Raw genomic sequence first — 15,383 nt, forward strand, 5'->3', positions numbered from 1 at the left:
ACGCCATGGAGAGGGTGGCAGAGCCTGCCCCAGCCTTAGCCTTCACGACCTCAGTACCTGCCTCTTGGATTGGGTGCGTCAAGGCAGCAAGCGTATCCTCGGTGAACTCCGCTTTGGGAGTGCAATGAGATAACAGAGGAATGATAGTCTTGCCCGCATGGCCACCAACTACGGGAACATTGACGTGTGACGGATCCAGTCCTGTGAGTTCTGCCACAAAGGTGTTAGCCCTGACGATGTCCAAAGTTGTCATACCAAACAGCCGCTTAAGGGTTGTAAACTCCATGCTTTTTAAGGATGCCCGGAACTATGAGAACAGTGAAGTTTACTGGGTTGGTGATTATGCACAACATTGCGTCAGGGCAGTTGCGGGCACAGGCGTCAGCCAGGGTGGCCACGATGGAGGCGTTGATGTCAAATAGATCATCTCGTGTCATCCCGGGCTTCCTGGGCACTACAGCGGGAATGAGGACAACCTCACTCCCCTTCAGAGCTTCTGGGAGTTGCTCTGGTCCGACATAGCCAGTGACCTGGGCCCTGGTCTCAATGTGGCTAAGGTCAGCAGCAACACCGAGGGTATGGACAATATCATACAAGGGAGAGCTGACTCACCAGGTTTAACGACAGAACACTGGGGAAAGGTCCAACGGTCCTTTATTGGGGCAAATCAGAGAGAAGTCCAAACAAGCAGGGTCACAACCAAAATCCGTCCGATCCGTAATACCGAAGTCAAAGGGAAAACCGTAATCGTAGTCAGGTCGGGTGCCGTTAGGTCGAAGATCTGGGAGATCTGTCCGAGGACGCGGACAGGACGCATAGGGAGCAAACATGAGGGAAGATCTGGGCTGCGGCGGACAGGAGCGGGAAGGGTCCGGGGGTGCAGGAAGTGGGAGCAGGGAGAGTCGGGGGGATTGGAACTGGAACAGAGACACAGGAAGAGGTTGCTCAGAAATTGCATTCTAACGATATCTTGGACGGAGTGATCGTCGTGCAAGGTTTAAGTAGTGAAGGGGGGTGTGGCTTCGATTGGTCGCAGCTGCCGGTGTGACACCAGGGCACTCCTTTTCAGTAGCAAGGACAGGGGCTTGCAGATGCCCCCGAATGCACCCAACACTGTTATCTTGGCAATATTCGGGATACTCCAACCGATGATTAGAGTTGATCTTGCAATGCAGGAAAACATTCTGAGGACTGGTTTGCTGATAACAAAATGGAAATTATGTAGATTCTCCTTTGGTAATGGCACTAACATCCTGTACCACGGCTTATGCACAACTTATAGGGTCATAGCTCGGAAATAATACTGGACTTTTATAATAATTTTACTGTGAACATTTCAAAGCAACAACAATAAAATACACTACCATTCAATTGCTCTGTGGTTCCTGTCAATTCATTCAAATCTTTAGCCTTCTCCCACAGAGGTTACCTTCACACTCCTCTTTCAGTAGTATTTTTCCCATTTGAAACGATTGTCAATCCTTCTCTTTTAAATCCCAGAAATTTTGAAATGACTCCATTGCACTTTTTACTGTGCTTCTCCTTGAGCTGCTGTTTCTCTGACAAAGTCCTCCCCCTTCCTGATGGAGGCCTTTAGTTCATTCAGTGCTTCCGCCACAAGTTTTTCCTCAAATGCAGAGAGCTTTCCAAGGCCCTGCTTCCTCTTCACTCCGTTGGTGCCGAGGAGGAGAGGGGTGGAGAAATATGTGCATTTGCCTTCCTCTGACCTGACGAATGCACATTCCTTGAACCCCTCTTTGCCATTCATGGCATCCAGCAGGGACAAGGCGAACATAGCCCCTGCATACGCCATGGAGAGGGTGGCAGAGCCTGCCCCAGCCTTAGCCTTCACGACCTCAGTACCTGCCTCTTGGATTGAGTGCGTCAAGGCAGCAAGCGTATCCTCGGTGAACTCCGCTTTGGGAGTGCAATGAGATAACAGAGGAATGATAGTCTTGCCCGCATGGCCACCAACTACGGGAACATTGACGTGTGACGGATCCAGTCCTGTGAGTTCTGCCACAAAGGTGTTAGCCCTGACGATGTCCAAAGTTGTCATACCAAACAGCCGCTTAAGGGTTGTAAACTCCATGCTTTTTAAGGATGCCCGGAACTATGAGAACAGTGAAGTTTACTGGGTTGGTGATTATGCACAACATTGCGTCAGGGCAGTTGCGGGCACAGGCGTCAGCCAGGGTGGCCACGATGGAGGCGTTGATGTCAAATAGATCATCTCGTGTCATCCCGGGCTTCCTGGGCACTACAGCGGGAATGAGGACAACCTCACTCCCCTTCAGAGCTTCTGGGAGTTGCTCTGGTCCGACATAGCCAGTGACCTGGGCCCTGGTCTCAATGTGGCTAAGGTCAGCAGCAACACCGAGGGTATGGACAATATCATACAAGGGAGAGCTGACTCACCAGGTTTAACGACAGAACACTGGGGAAAGGTCCAACGGTCCTTTATTGGGGCAAATCAGAGAGAAGTCCAAACAAGCAGGGTCACAACCAAAATCCGTCCGATCCGTAATACCGAAGTCAAAGGGAAAACCGTAATCGTAGTCAGGTCGGGTGCCGTTAGGTCGAAGATCTGGGAGATCTGTCCGAGGACGCGGACAGGACGCATAGGGAGCAAACATGAGGGAAGATCTGGGCTGCGGCGGACAGGAGCGGGAAGGGTCCGGGGGTGCAGGAAGTGGGAGCAGGGAGAGTCGGGGGGATTGGAACTGGAACAGAGACACAGGAAGAGGTTGCTCAGAAATTGCATTCTAACGATATCTTGGACGGAGTGGTCGTCGTGCAAGGTTTAAGTAGTGAAGGGGGGTGTGGCTTCGATTGGTCGCAGCTGCCGGTGTGACACCAGGGCACTCCTTTTCAGCAGCAAGGACAGGGGCTTGCAGATGCCCCCGAATGCACCCAACACTGTTATCTTGGCAATATTCGGGGATACTCCAACCGATGATTAGAGTTGATCTTGCAATGCAGGAAAACATTCTGAGGACTGGTTTGCTGATAACAAAATGGAAATTATGTAGATTCTCCTTTGGTAATGGCACTAACATCTTGTACCACGGCTCCCAGTTGAGACCAACAAAAGATTTTTCATTAAAGAACTGGATTGAATTTAAGTTCAAGCAAATGCCCTGTAGTTAAAAGATTGCTATATAAACTTAGGCTTAGATGGAGTTTCTTAGCAGGTTTGGGTTGCATTCCCAAGCACGCAAGCAAGCATTCCCCACACGAAGATCAGATGAGCTGGGCATGACAACCTTGGCATTGTTCTGGGATGCTCCAAGCGATGCTCAGGGCTGATCTTGCAATGCGGGAAATATTCTGAGGACTGGTTTGCTGATAAGTTTAAAACAATATGGAAATCATGCAGATTCTCTCTTAGTAATGGCACTAATGGCACCACGGCTTCCAGTTGAGACCGACAAAAGACTTTTGATTAAAGGACTGGATTGAATTTAAGTTCAAGCAAATGGCCCGTGGTAAGAAGAGTGCTATATAAATTTAGCCTTAGATGGAGTTTCCTACCTGGTTTGGGCTGTATTCCCAAGCACCACTGTTGTTTTCTACCTAAATTTCAGGACAGTACATGTTTGCAACAGTCAAATCCTGCTTGTTCCCATCAATCAGGGAATACTTATATCACACAAAAGCAGTCCAGCAGAAAGCCTGTGTTAGAAGGAATTTTTGTGGCGCTGCCCTTGATCAGCAGAAAATCAGCAGAAGTTCAGCAGAAACTCCTCCCCTTTCTTGATGGAGGCCTTCAACTCACACAACGCTTCCCTCACCAGCTTCTCCACAAAGGCGGAGAGCTTGGCAAGGCCCAGGTTGTTTTCAATTCCATGTTTCCTGAGGAAGAGAGGGATAGAGAAGTATTTGCATTCGCTTATCTCGAATCTCACAAATGCATACTCGACAACCTCCTCTTTGCCATTCATAGTGTCCAGCAGAGAGAAGGTGAACCTAGCTCCCGCATACGTCATTGAGAGTGTGGTAGAGCCTGTCCCAACCCTACAATGATGGTGTGGCTATTGAACAGGTCATCGCAAGTCATTCCGGGCTTCCTGGCCACTCCAGCAGAAAGGAGCACAACTTCGCACCCCTTCAGAACTACATCGAGTTGCTTTGAGCCGATGTAGCCAGTGACCTGGGCCCTGGTCTCAATGTGACTGAGGTCTGCAGCCACTCCAAGGGTGTGGACAACAACATAAAGTGAGAGCTGGCTAACCAGGGGAGTCTATGCTCACAGCTGACCTTACGACACGGGAGAACATTACGTGGGAGTACTACTTTGCTGGTGAAATGAAAACGAAATGAGAATTCTACAGACTTTCCGTTAGCAACAACGAGATTCATACCCAGCCTAGGTTCTAGAATTTATACACGTAAGCAACCATGTAAAACGCTAACTAGGGATTCAACATCTCCTTGGAAACGGATTGGAACGGAATGGAAGAACGTCACTTTGTGGACGAAATAAATTTCGGGAGTGAAAGAAATGGATGGCAAAGGATGGCAAAATTAAGCTTTCCGAAGTACCAAAGCTTTTCCCAAGTGTGTTGAAAAATCGGTCAGTGCTCGATGCTTTTCTAAATGGTGAACATTAGTGACACCAGGTGGTCAAATAAGTAAATAGCAGTTCATTTTGACTGAGTGTAGTACATCAGAATATACACAAGTAGGCAAAAATGTAAGTGGTCTGTAGTGCAAAGGGTTTATGGAAGTCAGGGGCCCTCCTCTTCATCTTCTCGTAGGTCAGATCAAGTTGCGGCCCTGCACAACCCCCAAACACTCTGTGCATGTAAGCATTCCCAAAAGACATGCATGATAGTTTCTTCCTCACTGCACTCGGGCCAGGGGCAGTGGGGGTTTCTGGTCATCTTAGGCCTGTACAAGAGATCCCTGATGGGTAGCTTACTGTGGAGGTGCCTACAGTTCAGGTCCTGCAGCTGATTCAAACTCTCAGCATGGCCTGAGTACCTCTATAATCAAGTAAATTCTTATAAAAGATGGACTTACTCCATCCCTTGTTAAATCATATACATCTCCAGACTGTATTCACTGTCACCCACCTCACTCACACAGGAAAACACTGGCATTAAATTCTTGGGCCTGTCTGGTTTTGGGTACATATGTTTAGATGGAATATATCACATATGAGAAAAATCTTATTTTCACCATTTCTATCAAGTTTTAATACTTGGACCACACTACTTCTGAGTACTTGTCTTATTATTGTGCAGTACAGACTAATTTTCTTTTGCTACACATACCAAAAAACATCACACCGTAAACAATCATTTGTAAGACTATATTTAAAGCACATTTCAGGACAGTACATGTTTGCAACAGTCAGATCCTGCTTATTCCCATCAATCCGGCAATACTTCTATTCTACAAAATCCACCCCAGCAGAAAGCCTGTGTTAGAAGGACCTCGTGTGGGGTTGCCCTTGACCTGACTTGAAGTGCACCATGTGGACTGGGAGAATTTCTGACCAGAAACAAATCCCCTTTCTTGATGGAGGCCTTCAACTAGGCAGCTATGATATTCTAGTTATCACTAAATCCCATAGGAATTTAAAAACTTGCGCTAATAAAGCCCCTCACAATTTCACCAAAATGAAACAAACATACGTATTAAAGAAGAAAAATAGCCTCAACAACCCAAAATGACTGTCAGATGTAAAGTGTCCCCAGATTGATAGAAAAGAGCAGGATCTGTGACAAACATGTACTGTCCTTCCCATCGATCCGAGAATACTTATATCCCAGCTCAGAGAAAAGCCAGCAAAAGACCTGTATAGGAAGGACTTTCTGTGGGGCTGCCCTTCACCCAACTGTTCACATGAAGGTCGATCATCTTGCTTCTTGAATGCCTATGGTGAATAGAAGCAACACTGACCGTCACACCTGAACTGCAATAACTCATATTCACTCTGAAACAAATAAGTCCAGCATGCATTAAACTTTTTGGGCTGGTTTACCAGACAGACTAAGCCTAGTCCTAGAATAAAAGGGTATTTTAATCCAGATTAACTGAAGAATGCTTTCTCAGTCACGGTTTGAAATAGTTCTGATGCAACCCATGATTTATGAATTTCCCTTAACTCATCTCTGTAAACTCAGCTTCAATGAGGGGATCAGAATGGAATATTGCTTGATGACAGTGGGTATGCTCAGAATTTCGTGTTTACGTCATGCTCTCACCCATCAACAGCTGAGCCATGTCGCTACAACCAGGCTCATATGCACACTAGCGGTCTAGTACAGCACGCGTGGTGTTTGGAAGAGTCATTTTCAGTGCCTTGAGAAAACACTTTGGTGTCAATTAAGAAGTTGCTGCACTGTCATCACTGCGACAGCTGTCCTTCACAACTGCCTGAAATGCATGGATGCCCAGATCCTCCATGAGAAGAGGACAACAATCCAAATGTTTCACCATTTGCAACAGACTACAGAGGACTTGCATAGAGATGCTTTTGCATTGCGCTGCTTTAAGTAGATATTTTTGATTTTATTTTCATTCTTCTACTCGGATCACATAAAAGTTTTGTATTCATTTTTAAAACCATGATTAACTATTCCACATTAGGGCCAACCCCTGTCTTAATCTGAATCCTCTCTGGGAAACCAACCCCTTAAGACTAAACTCAGTACCTTGATGCTGGTCTCTGGGATCTCAAAGAGGACAGAACTCCCACATCTGGTACCCAGTTTCAGCAGCATCTCCCTCATTGTCTGCCTCGGATCTCACACCTGAAAACAATACTGCATGGTGAGTACAGGCCTATATTCCACTTTTCATTACCTTCTTCTCGAGCTTAACCCATGGGCACGGGCTTTGCACGAATTACAGCCCAGCAAATTTGGACTCTGACCGTGTGTCACACTCACATCAGGACACTCAGGGTACTTCACCAAAATCCATTTATTAACGAAAGCCAATTCGTGGTCCAACGAACAGGCAGGGTCAAAGCCAGAGATCAGTCGGTACCAAGTGCCAAAACAATGATCGTGATCCAAATGAGTTGTCGATGAGCCGGGAGCAGGCAGGTCAGGAAGCCAAAAGGTCAATCCTTAAACAGACGGAAGACAGGAGTTAGACCCACGAGGGAGGAACGGGGTTAGGTCGGACGGGAGTGGGAAGGTTCTGGAGGCGCGGGAAGATGAGGCAGGAAAAGTCGGGCGGTACAGACCTGAAACAGAGACAGAGTTAGATCGCTTAGCAATTGCATAGCAAAAAAATACCTTACACTGAGCGATTTCACTTGTAATCTAATCATTTACTTGTGTCCTATTATTGTGTGACCAGGGGACTCTTCTTCAGGAGCAGTGACAGGGGCTGGCCGATGCCCCTGGACGCATCCAACACTGCCACCTTGGCATTGTTCTGGGAAGAAGTGCAAAAGCTTCGAGCGATGCTTGCAGGTGATCTTGCAACGCGGGAAAACATTCCGATTACTGGTTTGCTGGTAGGATTAAAACAAAATAGAAATTATGCAGATTCTCCCTTAGCAATGGCACTGACATCCCTTAAAATAAAAGTTGTCGTGCACGCGAGCACTCTGGGTGTTGGCGCGCTCCGGCTTTCCACTTGTTGTACACACGTTACTTGGTACAGGATCTGCGCTGTGTTCGCATCGCGCTGTACGATTAACTGGTGTTTTGTGGTGTTTGCTTATTGTCCACCGATCTGGGTAGAACAATTATTAAAACATGTGAACATATGGATTACACACAGTCTTCTTCCTAAGGCCACTTAAAAAAAAAATTGGTTCTCGTCCTTTTTTTTTTTAATAATTATTATTATTATTATTATTTTTTTTTTACAAATTTTGATTGACTGTTTGGACTTTCAAATATGTAAGAAAATACATATTTGAAAATGCATACCGAAGAAAGCAGACCTCCTCAGTTCTTCCAGTTTGTTGCGTTTCAACAGAGAACATAAAAAGCCCGGTCACCTATCCATCAAAATAATGCATTTTAACAAAAACGACATTAAACGACACACGAATAATTATTCACAAACGTAATCAAAAGCAAAGCCACAAACCTTTATACAGTATAACTAAAAATACACTCCTTGTACGCGACCGCCGAAACACTACGTGCCGTCTCGCTGTCCACGGGGCAAACTGAGGTGCCCGGAAGAAGGCATCAGCAGTTGGTACTTTCTTTAAGGGAAATACACACAAACATCCAGTATAAAAATTAATAAGTTTAAAATATAAACACCAAACCACACCGGTTACACTTACACATAATTTTTATGTTAAGATCCATTGCACATCGCTGGTCCTAATCTCTAGTGACAAAGCCGGCGTCAGGAGCCGGACGGGTTAGGCGCACCACGAGGCGCTATGGGATTCCGCCCAGGATTAGCTGCTGAAGCTCGGCTAGCACCAGCGAGTCGGTTTTCGCTTACCGCCCGTAAAACAATCGAGTGCCACCTACCGCCACGCCGCGCAATTCCGGCGATTCTGAACAATTTTGCCAGTACGATTTTGTTTGGATTTCCCCGTCTTCATCTCTGAAATCGCAAATTTCAACCCTCTTGCTGTGTCCACATTTCAGGACAGTACATGTTTGCGACAGTCAGATCCTGCTTATTCACATCAATCCGGGAATACTTCTATTCTACAAAATGCACTAGGACAACAATCCAAATGTTCCACTATTTACAACAGACTACAGAGGACTTGCATAGAGATGCTTTTGCATTGCGCTGCTTTAAGTAGATTTAGCATATTGATGATGCATTCACTTCTTAAATCATGACACACTGCTCTCCCATACATGAAAGCTATTTTCATAAGTAAAAAGTATTGGTATCGGTGATACTGGATATCTGTTCATTTAGTATAAAATCTATACAAAATTTTGCAGTATCCCACACCACTACCTTGCAGTTTTTGCGGCCCGGTTCGGCCCTCTCAACGGCCCAGGACACCTGGGCAACAAAGAAGAGCTGCCAGGGGCAGTTGCTTAGCAAGCAATGACATAGCTATCATTTTTGGGAGAATTCTAAACTTTCACAAACGTTCTGAGCGAAATGTTTAACACATTTTATTTCAGAAGGGGCTAAATGCTAAAACAGTATATGCTATTAGCTTGATTCGTAACTTACTATGTTGATTCGCAATACTATGATCAGCTAGCTAAAACGTTCACTAGTAAATAACGCGAGCTCAAGTAATTCGGCCGCTTACAATATTGCGAGGATACTGATGATTTAATACAATAGTGACAGTCAAACTGGCAGGTATGTTACTCACTTGTGCAGGACTCCACTTTTACCGCCGCCGGCTACTGCTGAATTCCTCCTGAGGTGCAGCGCTTAATTAAAAAAAAAACGCGCGAGCTGCATGAAAAAAACGACCGCGCGCGCGGTAAATTTAAAATAAAAGAAATTATTTTAAATAAATTAATTGGGTGGCTGCAGCATTTGTCTTGTTATTAAAATCGGATTTATCAAACAAAACATCTTTGCCTTTAAATCATTGCCCAATAAATATGCCAGCAGGATACACACACGCACGCACACATATCCCAAAGTGGGCTCACAGTCAGCCCACGTGGGCTGAGTATTTGGGCCCATATATATTCCTACAATATATACAGATTTTATCAGGGTTTAAATTGAGATTTTCTGTCTTGGAGGGAGGTGGGGGCTCTGGTTGGGCCTGGGGGGCGGGACATTAACAATTCGGCTATAGTAACAATAATGAAAACAAGGGTAGCTTTATTTATTTTTAATTAAAATTATTGATTTTTTTTGTGACAGAAAAAAAAAACATTTTTGAGAAAAAAAAATTCTTTTAGGTCTTTCAGTTATACTGAAATCTTTATTGTCTTCCATAATCCTCTAAAGTTTATTGCAAAGAACTCAATGAAATTTCCTTAACTTTTGTACATAAGTTATTTCTCCCTATTAATATATCATTTACTTCATCAGATCCCAGATTGGCTGCAGACACCTGTGCAGTATTGAACTTTGTTCACATACTAAATGTTCAGCAGACCATTTGTTGCGACCCACTTCTTTACAAACTTTGTGGGGTTCTAAGAAATGAGAGGAGGGCCATTAATTTTATCAAACATTATTGAGGTAATATTTTCAATTCTCAGTTGGGAATGAAATGGTATCACAAAAGCATTTACCCCAAGAACCCCCACTCACACTCTGCACTGCTTGCAGCAATGGTTTCAATTGCATGTTTATGTTTGAGAAGGGACTTGTGCATTTGTTGCACTGGAATTGTCTTTGAAATCCCTATGATTTTGCTTTATACCAGTGAGTCCTATATTAAAAAGGTTACAAAGCTCTGTCACTTCATTTTCTCCACACATTAAAGGTAGAGGGCTTGGCGCCATGTATTTTTGTCCAACACGTTGACTGTTACTGGATTCATATTCACTTGTGACTATTCTTGCTTCCATCCCTTTGCACAGTCTCCCCTGCTCTTTTCTCACCACCTGCAGTGTTTTGCTGAACTCTGCATTTACATGAGAATTGTTAAAGAGAAAGGAACATCTGAGAAGGCATTAAACATAACACATCTATCAACAGATAATATCTTGGTTGTTCAGTTTTGTACTTTTTTTTTTTTGCTGGAGCTATATTTTGTTTTATTGTAATGTTCATTGGATGGACTGGGAGGCGCTAGTGGGTACATGTAATGTGTATATATGTAGGTAGGAGGGAGTAGTGTGGGCACACCTGGGTGGTGAGCATATGGTTTTTTACCAGAGCGAAAGAGAGAAAAGAAATGCTGTTTGTTTGCTCAATGGGAGAAATAAACCATCAAAATCGCAATAATGGAGAGTTGTGTCTTTACCTGAGTACATTGTACCTGTGCAGGGTGCAGTAGTTGTTTGATTTAGTTTTATCGCAGAGAGTTGTTTTATGTTGTTGACAAACAGCCACTACAATATTAATAAATGAATTTCCAACGGGACTGGGCTACCCAGTGATTGGTGTATTACTACCAAACTACATGAAGCCTTAAGCAAAAGGGCCCTAGCCCAGTTAACTTACATGAAAGACCAGTAAATTAATGGTTTAACAGATGTCTGTAGTTGCGTGCATTTAAGCTTCCTCCTCTTAGCTTCTCTTATTTTTAACCTTTACCTCTGGTGATTGAAAACAAAATATTTATCTTGTGCTTATTTACCTTATTGTATATATCTAAGGAAAATTAATTAAAACTGTTTCAGCAATTAAATGATGATTTGAGCAGAGAAAAACAAGCTGGTTCTTTCTCAATGTTACAGATACTTAGCCTTATATAATGTTAACTTTAACGTTAGATCATTTAAGCACCCCTTTACAATAATGTCACCTACCTTGCCATAATCTCTTTGTCGTCATTGTTGAGTATAACTGACTGTGACTGATTGACTGACGAGTGATGACATCGTAGACTGTTGAGAGCAAACTCAGTGTAGCCCTCTAGAATCTCATTGATCCCTTTTAGTGACAATGTACTCAGTCCACATGGGCTTCCCATAGGGAACCTGTATTAGGCCACTTAAAAAAAAGATTGGTTCTTGTCCCCTCCCGACCCGCAGAAATGCCTCTGACCCAAATTTTTTATTTTTTTTTATTTCGTAAAAATCGCATGGAAAATGCCCAAGAATGACGAAATTTGAATTTCCCGCTCATTCCACATTGACGATTGATCCACATTGTGTAATCCTAGTCTTGGAATGGTTTCATGAACCTAAATATGTCTCTACCTGAGATGGGCTGGTGCAAAGATTTAAATCTGGGGAAGTGATGTGGTACATGTTCTTAAGTACTTGTTTGTAGAGTTGCATTTCCTTGTTCAACCATTCAGGTTCCTGTATTTTTAAAATTCCTCATGTTTTAACATGTTTTAATACACTTTCTTTCTAGATATATATTTTAAAATCTTGGTTGTTCATTTAGAATGGGAATGACAAACAGAATATTAGTTTCAAATAGTATCATTTTTATATTCACGAATGAAACATCAGGATAAAGTATCCAAATCCATAGTTGGGAAGGCATTTATGAGATACACATGGATCAAGGAATTTACATTCTTGTATTTTCTTACATTTAATATATTTGAAACGCAACAAACTGGAAGAACTGAGGAGGTCTGCTCTCTTCGGTATGTATTTTCAAATATGTATTTTCTTACATATTTGAAAGTCCAAACAGTCAATCAAAATTTGTAAAAAAAAATAAATAATAATAAAAAAAAATCCCTCCCGCCCTACCCACCCCCTCCAAAAAAAAAGGACGAGAACCAATTTTTTTTTTAAGTGGCCTTAGGAAGAAGACTGTGTAACCCCTATGTTCACGTGTTTTAATAATTGTTCTACCCAGATCGGTGGACAATAAGCAAACACCACAAAACACCAGTTAATCGTACAGCGCGATGCGAACACAGCGCAGATCCTGTACCAAGTAACGTGTGTACAACAAGTGGAAAGCCGGAGCGCGCCAACACCCAGAGTGCTCGCGTGCACGACAACTTTTATTTTAATGGATGTCAGTGCCATTGCTAAGGGAGAATCTGCATAATTTCTATTTTGTTTTAATCCTACCAGCAAACCAGTAATCGGAATGTTTTCCCGCGTTGCAAGATCACCTGCAAGCATCGCTCGAAGCTTTTGCACTTCTTCCCAGAACAATGCCAAGGTGGCAGTGTTGGATGCGTCCAGGGGCATCGGCCAGCCCCTGTCACTGCTCCTGAAGAAGAGTCCCCTGGTCACACAATAATAGGACACAAGTAAATGATTAGATTACAAGTGAAATCGCTCAGTGTAAGGTATTTTTTTGCTATGCAATTGCTAAGCGATCTAACTCTGTCTCTGTTTCAGGTCTGTACCGCCCGACTTTTCCTGCCTCATCTTCCCGCGCCTCCAGAACCTTCCCACTCCCGTCCGACCTAACCCCGTTCCTCCCTCGTGGGTCTAACTCCTGTCTTCCGTCTGTTTAAGGATTGACCTTTTGGCTTCCTGACCTGCCTGCTCCCGGCTCATCGACAACTCATTTGGATCACGATCATTGTTTTGGCACTTGGTACCGACTGATCTCTGGCTTTGACCCTGCCTGTTCGTTGGACCACGAATTGGCTTTCGTTAATAAATGGATTTTGGTGAAGTACCCTGAGTGTCCTGATGTGAGTGTGACACACGGTCAGAGTCCAAATTTGCTGGGCTGTAATTCGTGCAAAGCCCGTGCCCATGGGTTAAGCTCAAGAAGAAGGTAATGAAAAGTGGAATATAGGCCTGTACTCACCATGCAGTATTGTTTTCAGGTGTGAGATCCGAGGCAGACAATGAGGGAGATGCTGCTGAAACTGGGTACCAGATGTGGGAGTTCTGTCCTCTTTGAGATCCCAGAGACCAGCATCAAGGTACTGAGTTTAGTCTTAAGGGGTTGGTTTCCCAGAGAGGATTCAGATTAAGACAGGGGTTGGCCCTAATGTGGAATAGTTAATCATGGTTTTAAAAATGAATACAAAACTTTTATGTGATCCGAGTAGAAGAATGAAAATAAAATCAAAAATATCTACTTAAAGCAGCGCAATGCAAAAGCATCTCTATGCAAGTCCTCTGTAGTCTGTTGCAAATGGTGAAACATTTGGATTGTTGTCCTCTTCTCATGGAGGATCTGGGCATCCATGCATTTCAGGCAGTTGTGAAGGACAGCTGTCGCAGTGATGACAGTGCAGCAACTTCTTAATTGACACCAAAGTGTTTTCTCAAGGCACTGAAAATGACTCTTCCAAACACCACGCGTGCTGTACTAGACCGCTAGTGTGCATATGAGCCTGGTTGTAGCGACATGGCTCAGCTGTTGATGGGTGAGAGCATGACGTAAACACGAAATTCTGAGCATACCCACTGTCATCAAGCAATATTCCATTCTGATCCCCTCATTGAAGCTGAGTTTACAGAGATGAGTTAAGGGAAATTCATAAATCATGGGTTGCATCAGAACTATTTCAAACCGTGACTGAGAAAGCATTCTTCAGTTAATCTGGATTAAAATACCCTTTTATTCTAGGACTAGGCTTAGTCTGTCTGGTAAACCAGCCCAAAAAGTTTAATGCATGCTGGACTTATTTGTTTCAGAGTGAATATGAGTTATTGCAGTTCAGGTGTGACGGTCAGTGTTGCTTCTATTCACCATAGGCATTCAAGAAGCAAGATGATCGACCTTCATGTGAACAGTTGGGTGAAGGGCAGCCCCACAGAAAGTCCTTCCTATACAGGTCTTTTGCTGGCTTTTCTCTGAGCTGGGATATAAGTATTCTCGGATCGATGGGAAGGACAGTACATGTTTGTCACAGATCCTGCTCTTTTCTATCAATCTGGGGACACTTTACATCATTTTGGGTTGTTGAGGCTATTTTTCTTCTTTAATATGTATGTTTGTTTCATTTTGGTGAAATTGTGAGGGGCTTTATTAGCGCAAGTTTTTAAATTCCTATGGGATTTAGTGATAACTAGAATATCATAGCTGCCTAGTTGAAGGCCTCCATCAAGAAAGGGGATTTGTTTCTGGTCAGAAATTCTCCCAGTCCACATGGTGCACTTCAAGTCAGGTCAAGGGCAACCCCACACAAGGTCCTTCTAACACAGGCTTTCTGCTGGGGTGGATTTTGTAGAATAGAAGTATTGCCGGATTGATGGGAATAAGCAGGATCTGACTGTTGCAAACATGTACTGTCCTGAAATGTGCTTTAAATATAGTCTTACAAATGATTGTTTACGGTGTGATGTTTTTTGGTATGTGTAGCAAAAGAAAATTAGTCTGTACTGCACAATAATAAGACAAGTACTCAGAAGTAGTGTGGTCCAAGTATTAAAACTTGATAGAAATGGTGAAAATAAGATTTTTCTCATATGTGATATATTCCATCTAAACATATGTACCCAAAACCAGACAGGCCCAAGAATTTAATGCCAGTGTTTTCCTGTGTGAGTGAGGTGGGTGACAGTGAATACAGTCTGGAGATGTATATGATTTAACAAGGGATGGAGTAAGTCCATCTTTTATAAGAATTTACTTGATTATAGAGGTACTCAGGCCATGCTGAGAGTTTGAATCAGCTGCAGGACCTGAACTGTAGGCGCCTCCACAGTAAGCTGCCCATCAGGGATCTCTTGTACAGGCCTAAGATGACCAGAAACCCCCACTGCCCCTGGCCCGAGTGCAGTGAGGAAGAAACTATCATGCCTGTCTTTTGGGAATGCTTACATGCACAGAGTGTTTGGGGGTTGTGCAGGGCCGCAACTTGATCTGACCTACGAGAAGATGAAGAGGAGGGCCCCTGACTTCCATAAACCCTTTGCACTACAGACCACTTACATTTTTGCCTACTTGTG

The 15,383-nt window shown here is 43.7% G+C and overlaps 1 protein-coding gene and 1 long non-coding RNA gene across 3 annotated transcripts; one reads left to right on the plus strand and one right to left on the minus strand.

Annotated features, from left to right (window-relative positions):
* Positions 1-1,528: 1,528 nt before the first annotated feature.
* LOC125744854 (malate dehydrogenase, mitochondrial-like) lies at positions 1,529-9,303 on the minus strand. Its single transcript, XM_049017136.1, is given in 5 exon segments — positions 1,529-2,074; positions 2,076-2,409; positions 3,919-3,926; positions 7,318-7,477; positions 9,287-9,303. Coding segments are annotated over 4 exon segments (1,032 nt in total). The 5' UTR covers positions 7,462-7,477; positions 9,287-9,303.
* Positions 9,304-12,416: 3,113 nt separating this feature from the next.
* Positions 12,417-14,513, plus strand: LOC125744573 (uncharacterized). Of its 2 annotated transcripts, XR_007398447.1 has the most exons (4): positions 12,835-12,866; positions 12,987-13,168; positions 13,307-13,405; positions 14,187-14,513. It is a non-coding gene; the product is annotated as an uncharacterized LOC125744573 (long non-coding RNA). The 2 variants fall into 2 exon arrangements; XR_007398446.1 differs by having other exon boundaries at positions 12,417-13,168.
* Positions 14,514-15,383: the final 870 nt, after the last annotated feature.

Source organism: Brienomyrus brachyistius, chromosome 6 (assembly GCF_023856365.1).
Source record: "Brienomyrus brachyistius isolate T26 chromosome 6, BBRACH_0.4, whole genome shotgun sequence".
Taxonomy (NCBI): Eukaryota; Metazoa; Chordata; class Actinopteri; order Osteoglossiformes; family Mormyridae; genus Brienomyrus; species Brienomyrus brachyistius.